This window comes from Hydractinia symbiolongicarpus, chromosome 4 (assembly GCF_029227915.1).
Source record: "Hydractinia symbiolongicarpus strain clone_291-10 chromosome 4, HSymV2.1, whole genome shotgun sequence".
Taxonomy (NCBI): Eukaryota; Metazoa; Cnidaria; class Hydrozoa; order Anthoathecata; family Hydractiniidae; genus Hydractinia; species Hydractinia symbiolongicarpus.
Window position 1 is genome coordinate 21,042,010 of NC_079878.1, and position 11,609 is coordinate 21,053,618.

The 11,609-nt window shown below is 32.4% G+C and overlaps 1 protein-coding gene across 4 annotated transcripts; it reads left to right on the forward strand.

Annotated features, from left to right (window-relative positions):
* Positions 1-28: 28 nt before the first annotated feature.
* Positions 29-11,563, forward strand: LOC130641787 (alpha-catulin-like). Of its 4 annotated transcripts, XR_008982503.1 has the most exons (13): positions 31-554; positions 1,278-1,425; positions 1,817-2,013; positions 5,289-5,408; positions 5,534-5,623; positions 5,705-5,869; positions 6,428-6,613; positions 7,243-7,317; positions 7,908-8,066; positions 8,467-8,559; positions 9,089-9,239; positions 9,537-9,642; positions 10,574-11,563. XR_008982503.1 is itself a non-coding variant. In XM_057448741.1 (12 exons), exons 1-12 carry the CDS (start codon positions 209-211, stop codon positions 9,587-9,589), a joined length of 1,503 nt encoding a protein of 500 aa, XP_057304724.1. In that variant the 5' UTR covers positions 29-208; the 3' UTR covers positions 9,590-11,563. The 4 variants fall into 4 exon arrangements, 3 of the variants coding, with proteins under 3 accessions (XP_057304724.1, XP_057304723.1, XP_057304725.1); XM_057448741.1 differs by having other exon boundaries at positions 29-274; positions 9,537-11,563; XM_057448740.1 differs by having other exon boundaries at positions 9,537-11,563.
* The last annotated feature ends 46 nt before the right edge of the window (positions 11,564-11,609 follow it).

The following is an 11,609-nucleotide window of genomic DNA, read 5'->3' on the forward strand; positions in this document are numbered from 1 at the left end:
TTCCAAAAATGTAAACAAATCGCTCTCCATCGTGGGTATTTTCAAAGTAAACAAATATTCGCCTTGAAAAAACAAACCATTCCTTTTTTTAATGCTTTCTTTTAAAAAAGTACTAAACGAACTAAATGTCGAAGTCTAAACAAGAAATTTATCCTCCCATTGTGTATTAAAACTTCTAACTTATCGGAGGGACATAATACACTGCGGAATGCTACAATCAAAAGATCACACACAAATTAAATGCGGACTGCCTGCTGAACACTGTTTTGCACTTGTAAGAATATGACTTAGCATTTCTATAACAGTATTTATGTTTCTAAAAGACGGCTTAAATACAAACTTGTCACTGCTTAAAACTACGTGAAATGATTAATAATGAAGTTGTTGTCATATCAAGATTTTATTTATTCAATTAACTTTGACATCTGGTGGTGAAACCTAAATCAAGCATTCGTCTGTTTTTATATAATTTTAAAATGGCAAAGTGGAATACTAGTAGTCTTGAAATTAAAACACGATCAGTGGAGAAGGTATTAGTTCCCTTAGTTGCTCAGGTAAGATTTAAAAGCCACAACCAAGGGCTTTTAAATATTTTAAGTTTTAGAATGGATAGGTAGCTATACCTAATATATAGCTATATGACACATAACCATAAGCTCACTAGTGCAGGCTATTTTGTTGCAGGCTTTTTTTTAAAGCTTTATTTCATTGAAGTCTGTGTAGAATTTATAGCTAAAACATTTTTATTGAACTGGCATTTTAGGAATTTGAGCAAAACCTGTGCCATATATTTATGAGTTTATGAGTAAGGTAAAGTATAGTTAAAAATTAAAGCTACAGTTTGTACTGCTTTCTTTATATTTGCAAACTGTTTTTGTTTTTTAAATGCAAGTCAAACTATTTTTTATGGAAACCAAGCACATCATGTACAAATGGCAGGGGTCATGACAGTGTATGCTCTATTTTTGTAGTCAAGTTATCACATATTCTGTATCTGAATTAACACCATTAAACTGTTATTAATTAGGGATCACTCCATATCAAATAATAACATGTTCAGACTAAACCCACCTGCAAATGTTCCAATCTTCTCGTTTAAATAAGAGATTTCCATTTTTGAATGTCCTGCTCAGGCAACCTTTTTTTAGCAAAAATTTAAAAAAATCTACTTAAAATGATTTCTGCATCCCCAAGCAGACTTTCCCAGTAACTTCCATCCAGTGTTATTTTGCTTTCTTGTTTGCAGACCAAATCTTATTTAATTTATGTTATTATAGGTTGGTGTCTTAGTAAACAATGGATTTAATGAAATTGAAGGCAAAACAAGAAGGTTTCTCAGTGATATGCTGCCCAACTTGGAGTTGGCAGTTTGTAAATTTACCAGCATTGGTCATGAAATGGGAAACATGAATCATGATATTAGGGGTATATAAATGTAAAATATATTTACCATACTAACACTTGTGCACTGAATGGAGGGACCAAATGAGCACTTAACTCCCAACTGCCATTGTGGCACTTTAAAGGAGTTCTCACCCTTGCTAATACTACAACACGAAAATAACATAAACAGTTTGTTATTTTGGGGGGCAACCGAAATTTGTATTTGTTGTATGCAAAAATTATTATGAATAAACTAAATCTTTTTACAGTAAAAGCTGTTTTTGAATTTATATTAAATATTGTATACTGGTTATAAGAAAAGATTCAATTCTCTTATTTTGCCATTTTAATATTTAATTTAACTTAACTGTTAACCTTGTGTTCTTATTCTTTCTTAATCATATTCTTTCATAATTTTTTTACTTATTTTTAGATGAAATGTCAGATGCTTGTGATGTTACAAATAAAGCATGCAGTACAATAGTGTCTGTTTTAAATACTGACAGTGATAGTAAAATTGATAAGAAATCACTTGCCGAATCTGCTCGTTTATTATTATCTGCTATTACCAGGATACTAATTCTCTCAGACAAAACAGCTGTCAAGAAGATGGTGTTATCTGCAGATAAGGTAAATGTTGTCCATTTTTGTCATATTTGATATGTTGATTTTGATAGAGACACCATTTTGTGTACTCTGCCTTTTAAATTCAACTAATTCCTATGTCCAACCCAAATGACAGACACATTATTCACCTTTTAATAGAACAATTGCAGGTTTAAACCTATACTGGCAAGTTTTGATAAATCGTATTGTCAGCTTATTTAGAGCCATTGATTATAATGCCAGCCGATTGGTCAGAATTTTTCTTTTTTAAAAATCATACCTATCTACCATGCACATGTTTTTTTAATTTGAAAAAATGGGTTTTTTTTAAAAAAAAAAATTTTTCAGTGATTAGATAAAAAAAGATCTGGGCTTTAAAATGGTGCAAAAATATTTTTAAAAAAATGTATTTAAGATAGATTATTATCCCCCTCCTAATTTTTTTTCATAAATTACTATTTGTTATGAGATAAAGATCAAATATTTGTTCACACGTAATCATCTCGAGTATCTAAAAATGCTTTTTTTATATTTCTTGAGAATGAGTAGAACGCGAGTTATGATGAGTTTTCTGACAATTAGAGGTTAAAAATTGTGGAAAAAATTTTAATACTAAATAACTCCAAAAGTTAAAAACATTAATAAAAAATTAAAAATTTTAGATCAATGTCTTGTGACCACAAAAAAGCAAACAGCAAACTTGAGAAATTAATAGTTTTGTAAAAGAGATCGCATTTGTAGGGGAGGGGTCGTTTTTTTTTCGTGCTTATTAAACATTCAAATTTTATTTTTTCTTAATAATTTTTATACCATTATATAGGTAATCATATAGGCTTTCTAAAATATATACATTAATATATCAAAATAAAGTTTTGGTGAATTAAAAGCATTTTAAAATATCACACCTTTTTTGTATACTCACGCCTTAAGTGAATTTATTTATTAAAAGGCCTTTCACTACAGAATTTTCTACCTATGTGATGAAATGCGAACATTATTACTTCACTTCTGTGATTTAATTTTTTTTACATTTTTAGCCATTATTTTGTTCTTTTTGACACAGTACTTTTTTCATTAGTTGAAAAAGTTTGTAAATGAATGAATTTTTTTTTGTGACAATGGCTTTAAAGAATATTTCCATCCAGTGCTATTTTATTAAGCCATGTTTTTGATAGATGTTTAAAGACTTTCTTCAAAGTCTAATTGAAGCTAAAATCGTTTTACAAAAGAAGGTAGAGGGTATGTTTAAAATGCCTGATTTTGTGGCTGTAAAGAGAAAAAAGAAAAACTTTAATTAGAGATGCATGTATCTCATCTAATGTACTTTTGTTCTGAAAATATCATCATCATCATTCTCGGCTTAACGTCCGTTTTCCATGCTAGCATGGGTTGGACGGGGTATATTAATGAGCCTCTTCCAATCTGATCTAGACTGTGTTAGATCTAAACTCAACTTCCTCTCTATCAAGTCTGTCCTTATAACCTCCTGCCAAGTCTTTCTCGGTCTGCCTCTGGGCTTTGCCCCAGGAACTATCAAGTCTCTACACTTATTTACCCAATTATCCTCCTCCATTCTTTCCAAGTGCCCCAGCCAATTCAATCTTCTTATCTGGATAACATCTTTAATTCTACGGAGACTTAGCCTGCTTCTTAGCTCATCTGAACTCTTTCTGTCTCTCAGACTGGCGTTACACATCCACCTAACCATTTTCATATCATTCCTTTCTAAACGGTCAAGATCTTCCTGCTTCACTGCCCATATCTCACTACCGTACAACATAACACTTCTTACACAGGCCTCATACAACCTACCTTTTACCTCAATTGACAGGACTCTGCTAGTCAATAAAGGAAGTAACTCTCTAAACTTTTCCAAGCAGAACCTATCCTGCAAGTAACACTTCTTCCAACACCCCCTTCACTGCCCAACATATCACCTAAGTAACAGAAGTTCTTAACTATCTCTAACGAGCCACTGTTGTACATCATTAAAGCTGGAAATACTTCATTCTCTATAATCTCACCTTTGCAACGCAATATGTTTAACATTTATAAACAAAGGTTTTATTTTCTAATTTTAATTTTAACTAGGCAATAGAGAATAAAGCATAAAATGAAAAACAGAAAGAAGGATTTCTAGACTTCCTCCTATACAATGTTTAGGAGTAATATTATATTTCTTGCTGATTAGTGTGCGAAAACAGCAGGTGACAGTTTTTCGCTCACAGAATCAGTTTTTTTTAACTTAATGGAAAACATTTTATATACATAATTTTTGAAATGGTAAAGCCCTCTTAATTAAAAAATGGCTTCAAGTTGGGCAAAAATCATCACAATAATTGGATCTAATAATAAAAAAGCACGAAAGTCTATTTTTAATACAATGGTATTTTGAATGGAGCATCTTGAAAACAAAAATAAAACAAAACTGAATGGGTTATTTCTTCATGTCAAACCCATATAAGACAGCTACTCCGAATTTTAGGCAGGTCTTATATAAAGTACAAGACAGCCAGCCTCTGACGTGGCCATGACAGTATTAGACAGGATTTTTTTTCTTTTACTCCTCACCACAACTTGTGAAATAAAAGAAACTATTTGAAATTATGCAAGCGCTGTAATCTCCAAGTTATGCAAACTGTAATGCAAATGTATATGCTTTACTACACAATCGTTTTGTGGTAGAACAGCGTGGGGAACATTTGTTATCCGTTTTGAAACGAAAAAAAGGTAATTTTATGGAATCTTGTGGAACCCAAATGTGATTTTTTAAGAAAGGTGGCCATTTTGTACAGGTGGTTGTTAGTAGGTTTGACTGTACATCCAATTGCAAGAAACTTGTAAAAAAAATTTTTAACTTGTTAAAGCAGACTTCAACTAGCTTTAACTGTTCATAGTTTCTTGGTCATGTCTAAAATTGTGCTTCGCAATTTTGAGAAATAAAACAATGAGCCCTGTTAAACAATCAATGTGAATAGCTGCAAAGGTTTTGAATATTAGGGAAATGGCCATGCTAACATTAGCAAAAATAAGTACTGTTTATGGTTTTGGTTCTAACAAAGTGGCAAAGATCCTTAAATCTGTTTGCAAACATTGTCAATGGAACTTTGACAAGGTCAAGGGGCATGTGTCTAACATAAAAAGTATAAAGGATTACTTGATCTAACCTACATTTCTATGCTCTTGCTTTTTTAAGATTGCAACATTCCAAGAGTAATATTGGGAAAATAGTTATTAACTAAAAAGATTGATTTTTTTTATTCAGCAATGCTTAATATGGTTTCTTATATTTCATCCAGGTTGACAGACGTTTGTGCGAATTGGAAAATGTGTCTAATTTTACAGAGTTTGTAAATGCATTTAGTCAATTTGGAGGTGACATGGTTGAACTGGCATATGTATCAGGTGAACGTCAAAATGTATGTTAACTTTGAAAATGTGATAATAAAAATCTTATTTAAATCTATCTTCATATTTAATTGATATATCATGTGACATTTTAATATTCCAATTAACAAATATCCAGTTATATTTTATATTTCAGGATCTCAAAAATGATTTACAAAGGGCTGAAGTTTGTGGATCACGAGCTATCTTAGAAAAGTCAACCATGATGCTTTTGACAACTTGTAAAGTAAATTGCATTGTTTTTTTGATGTTATCGACACTGTTGTCTACACTCTTCTAAATATATATCAATGTCACTATTTTTAAGTCCTGTTTACGACATCCAGACTCGCCGCTAGCCTTGGGTAACAGAAATGCAGTTTTTAGAAGTATGAGAAATGCTATGAAGATTCTGAAAGCTGTAATCCAAGACAACCAGTATCCTGATTCGAACATCAGTCATGGAATGTATTTGTATTTGAAAGAGATACAGGTATAGTGACATAGTAACTTTAACTGCATGGTCAGTTGATATTCTATCACTCAACTTGTTCATTATTGCCAGAGTACATGTCAAAGACATCTTTAAAATAATAGCAACATTTTGTGTGTTCAATTGCTGCCAGCCAACCTATGCATTTTCTGCGGGCTAACGGCTATAGTTTTGCTGTAGAAAATAAAAGTCTGCAAAAATTCTTAAAACAGATTGAACCATTCAATGCACAACTTAAGTTGCAACTCCTCTCATACTTCGACTTTAAACAAAGGTCAAATGTGACATGAATAGAGCAACATAGTATAGTAGAACGCATTTAATTCAAACTCCTACGGGACTATAAATTTATTTAACATCATCGATATTACCAATCATGGTTTGACATGTGTTTCCCATATGGGGAAATCAACATTCTTCCAGTCTGTTCTACACCAAATTTAAATTCCTAAATTTTTTATTACGGTTATTCTGTATTTCATTTTTCGATGTCATTTTAAATTATCGACTAATAAAGTTTCCTTCATAAATTTCATCTATTTGGTCACCATTATTTAGAATGGTATAAGAAGTCTTTCCAACACTCAGGGAACTTCAAAATCAACAGATGTGTTATTAGAACAAATAGAGAATTTTGCTGCCATCATGGACGATGTTATCAGTATTCAACAGATTGACTTACAGCTTACTGCAAATATTAAGGAACTGCAACAAAATCTTCGAAATGTTTGTGCAAATGAAAAGGTAAACAACTGACTTTATTCCTCTGAATTTTTTCGTTCTCTTTTCCTTAAATTTTTAATTTTTGCTATTAATATTTTTGTGATACAAATTTTCACCAATATAACTGGAGTTTTTTCTATCCTCCGCTCATAAAAGATCTAGAGCCTAATGCTAAGAAGAAATGCTTTAAACCTAATGAATTACAATGGCCACTAATATATAAGAACGAAGAAAACAAGACCACAAAGCTGCGACGTGCTAAGTTGCAAAGAGAGTTTATCAACTTTGTACCTAGATCCTTTTGTTGTGTTGAAGGCAGTAAATCTAGTGAATCCCGATAACAAGTGCAAGTCTATTGCTTGCCAATATACATAGAGAGTTAAGCAACTTTGTTCTTAGGGCATTTTGGTTTTGCTTAACAACTGAAATATAATAAGCTGGTGGAATCTAAGTTCACACTCAAACTACCTTGTTTCGATAACTTCATGATAATTATTTTTTAAAATTATTTATGCACTGGGTATGTTTAATCAAGTTAAAAGCAACAAGCAGTTCAGTTTATAACAGATTTTGAAAAAAGACCAGATTGACTAATTAAGATATGGAAAGTACTGAAGCGTTGTGTGAGATTCTATCAATTGTTTTGTTAGGTTGCTAGGGACAAAGGAGAATTCATTCAAGTGTTAAATAAGATAAAAGACGCTGGTCAACAAATAGTTGATGAGGTGAGTCGAATTGTTTTTTTGCAGCTATTTCAGCTTTGGAAGATTTGCTAAATTTTATTCCTGCAAAATGTATGATCAGTCGGGAACCGCAAATTTTTTGGTCTCGGGGAATGCGGCTGTTATAACACAAAATTCATAAAAACTAGCCTAAATCAGAGGAACAATTTTGTAGAACTGTAAACTTTTTTTCCCGCAAAAGGCAAAATGTTTGTGGTAAAACTGCACAACAAATGTACTGTTCCCATCCAATTGTGCTAAAGCCAGATATATAGCTCAAATATGGAGATGGACATTTTAAATAGATGTGAGCGTTTACCTAGAAAAAGCATGCGAATTCAGTTACTGTGGTTACAGATTTTAAGGCAAGGAAAAACGGATCCCAAGAATTTATACCTATTTTTCCCCTCAAAGTTTTCTTAACAGTTCACGTAAGTAAATAAGATTGTTGACGTTTATTTATATTTGATATAAAAATAATGAAATAATCTCAGTTCATTACCATTCTAAATATCTGGGATCTGCGAACACTTCAAGTTGAGGTCTGAAAAAGTTTTTATGCTTTGAATAATGTAAACATTATTTTATTTCAGTTGACAAAAACAAGTGTGCAACAAGTGAATGACGTTTTTACTGATCCATCTTACAAAGCGATGTTGCAAGAGTTAAAGAAAGCTTCCCTGTCTGGTGACCTGCAAAAAGTGGAAGAAATTGGTGACACGTTGGAAAAAGAGTTACTAACGATTGTGCAGGTACTGGCTATCCTAATAAAGGTCGGACGTAGAAGGAGGAGAGGTGAAGTTCCAGTGTAGGAAAGAAGAGAGTGTGGCAAAAATTCCCTGTATAATTTCGGATAGGATACAATTACAAGTGATACCTTAAGTAATGGCTATCAACAAGTCAATCGACTTAGTCAAATAGACAAAAATTCACATCTCGTTTGAAATCTCTCAGTTAGGGTCTAATTTCTCAGAGTGCGAAATTTGTGAACATTAAAATCTTTAAAAATCAATAAAATGAAAAATGTAGATTGTGCTACAGGATATCAAAAAAAACGTTGATAGCTGTCAAAGATAAATTTTTGCGCCCTAGATATGCCAGGTAAAGTATTTTTAGTCTACGAGGTGTTGATACAAGTTACGCTTCTTATAGGTTTCAAAGTTGGTGAAGAACACAAGTGATAGTGAAGCATGTATAATAACCGCTTCAAAAATAGAAGAAAATTTAATCTCCTTACTCCCTCAGGTAAAATTGTAACATTTTCTCAACTACTTATGAAATCAAATTGAAGTTACTTCCAGCATCAATAACATTCTGCCTGGCAGTGAAGGATATTTGAGTGCCGGGAGCAAAAGGCTACTTGATACAATATGTCAGCGGAGCACGCAGACAGCTTATATATGTAGACGTCGTGTGTATACACAGTGACCGCTAACCGGCTTGTGTGGTAGGCAAGCACGTTAGAGCAATGCTATACGTATCTCTAGCGGTAATGTAACATAGTTACAGTCAGAGGGAAGGAAGAGACAGTCATTAGAAGGAATTCCCAAGGACATTAAAACTTTCCGTTACTTACTTACTTACTATCTGTAGATGATTTGATAACAACAATTTTGAGCTGTCGTAATAAGAATCCAATCAGCGGTAACCATTCTTAGCATAGAGTTGACACACAGGGGCGCCATGATAAACCTTTATCAACTATACATAAAATGTTCACAATATTACACCGTACACCTAAGCGTTACTAATCGAAACTCTTTGTGTTGTATAGTTGATTGATGCTAGCAAGATGTTAGCTGCTCATCCTTCAAGTAAGATAACACAAGAAAACTTAGAGGTGTTCATCGATGTATGGGACACACAAGTTGATGAACTGTCTACTTTGATGAGAAATATTACACAGACTGCTGAATCTAATGAAAGTAAGAATGTTCTATGTTTTTTGTGTTTTTGTTTTCCATTCCATTTTTAAAATCCATCCCTGTGACCATTATATTAAGATTTTCTTTATATATTTTCTTCATTTTCATTATTTTCCTTTGAATTTCGGAGTAATTTGAAATACGTGCCGAACCTTTTTGTACTGAATCCTCCTGTTACTACAAACGGTTGTTTAGAGAATACAAAGTTTTGTTCTCTTCAATGTTTACGTGGTCATATACACATTGTTCTACACTACTATGGTTGCACTGTCTTGAATATAAATTTGACTGTTGCAGGTGCTGAATGGCTTTCTGTATATATTCCAATGGCATCAAAACTAAAATCGTAGATTGTTACCAGAAACGAGTATAATTTATATAAATTTATGTAAATGTATGCACTGTAAGTATAATAGCTCACTCTCCTTTCACTGGATTTAATTTAGTCATTAACAGCACTCCTAACTATTATCAAATAGCACGTAACCGATATAACCAATTTCCGATATACACGTGTTTTCTTTATAAGCAGCTATTTCTTGGTCTGCAAAAGTCGTAGCAACTTTAGCATAAACAATATTGGACACCAGCAACAACTTTGGTTTTCGAAGTTGGTTTTGAAAAATTATTATGGCAGACTTGCATTGCTTTTGACATCGTCATGTAGCTTCTTTTTGTATCCGCTAAAATAATCAGTTGCACTAATTTATGGAACTCTCTCCTCTTTCCGTGATTATAAACCCCATAATTCTTGTCTTGGTATGTAGGTAAAAATTTGACATTAAATAAAACAATTGCGCGTGTCCGCTAATTTTTAGTAGAGTTGATGATAATTTTGCAATTTTTGCGTGTCTGCTAATTTTTAGTAGAGTTGATGATAATTTTGCAATTTTTGCGTGTCCGCTAATTTTTAGTAGAGTTGATGATAATTTTGCAATTTTTTGTCACTTTCTACTGATCAAGATTTCATTTTTAACAACTTAGGTACTAGGTCAAAACTTTAGTTGCTTATAAAAAAAAATGCGTGTGTGTTGAGATCATCCTTTATTTTCAATTTTTATCGCTGAAAATCTCACTTTCTCTTCTTTACGCTTATTTTATCCGGCATTATCCTTTTTTCTAGTTCTTCACTATTGCACTTTTAACTAGAAATCTAAAAATCATTGGCCAAAAATATGTCGACGATATTTACTCACGACCACATAATCCGTGCCCGTTTGAGTATGAAGAGATGCCGCCTTTTTTCTAGGATTATTCCCCGATAAATATAAAAGGGCATCACATTTATTTTTCAGATCATTCCCTGATATATCATTTACGTTTTGTTTTTATAGACAACTAACCGTTGATTGGCTAATTACATAATGAACTAGGAACTAACCACGTGATTGACAAGTGATAGACTAACCAATTACAATTTTATGACGCGTTGAGGGATGTAATTTATATATTTATTTTTATTTATTTTTTGTATTTAAGACCAGACAGAAAATATTATGTCATCAGTTTTAACTGCAAGCTTTCGGGTCTGGTTTTTGTATTGCTGAGCTCCCTTTACTCTTTTAAAGCAACGTTTTGTACAGTATAAACTAACGGTACTTTTATTTGTCATCCTTGATTCACTAATGAACACTTTGTTTTATGGTGACTACAGATCCGTACATTCCGAAATTTTGAATTTTTTAGTCGTCAATTTAGAAAATTTCCAGAAAGGCCTTGCATGTGAAAATTTTAACTAAAATAGAAACGATATACCAAAAAATTCAAATTTTTTGATATTATATATTTTTGTTGTCCCGTGAGTTAAAACTGGGGTGCCTCGACATTTGGAATTTTAGAGACAAATTTTGTCAAATTCTTTAAAACTCGAACTTTTTGCCACTAAACTTTGCATTTAAGTTAACGAAACTTGATTGTGCTTTACACGAGTTATCTCCTTAGGCATGCTCATACCAGATACTTCGCAACTTACTCATACCTAATACTCGATAACGTATCGTTACTGATACGAAATACTCGATAGCTTATCATTATTTACACCAAATACTTCAAATAACGTCCCTTCTTCTTTCACTAGCCACCCAAGGTAAGGCCATATCGTTTTTATTATTTAAAGCCCTCGAGAAGTAGAGATATGAAGATGCGATTGATCTTGTAGTGTTTTTTAAATCTTATTCATGATGTATTTCTAAGCAGGTTTTAAATAGTTTTGTATTTTAAGCTTTTTGTACATATTTTTAACAATTTTTAGGCTTTGTGGCTTCGCTCTGTATTCGCGTGTTTTTAATTTAGTTTTATGTATCAATAAATTGTGTTTTCTCTTGTCCTTTCTTTTTGTGTCAACTTCTATGCCACTAAGTCACAATTTGA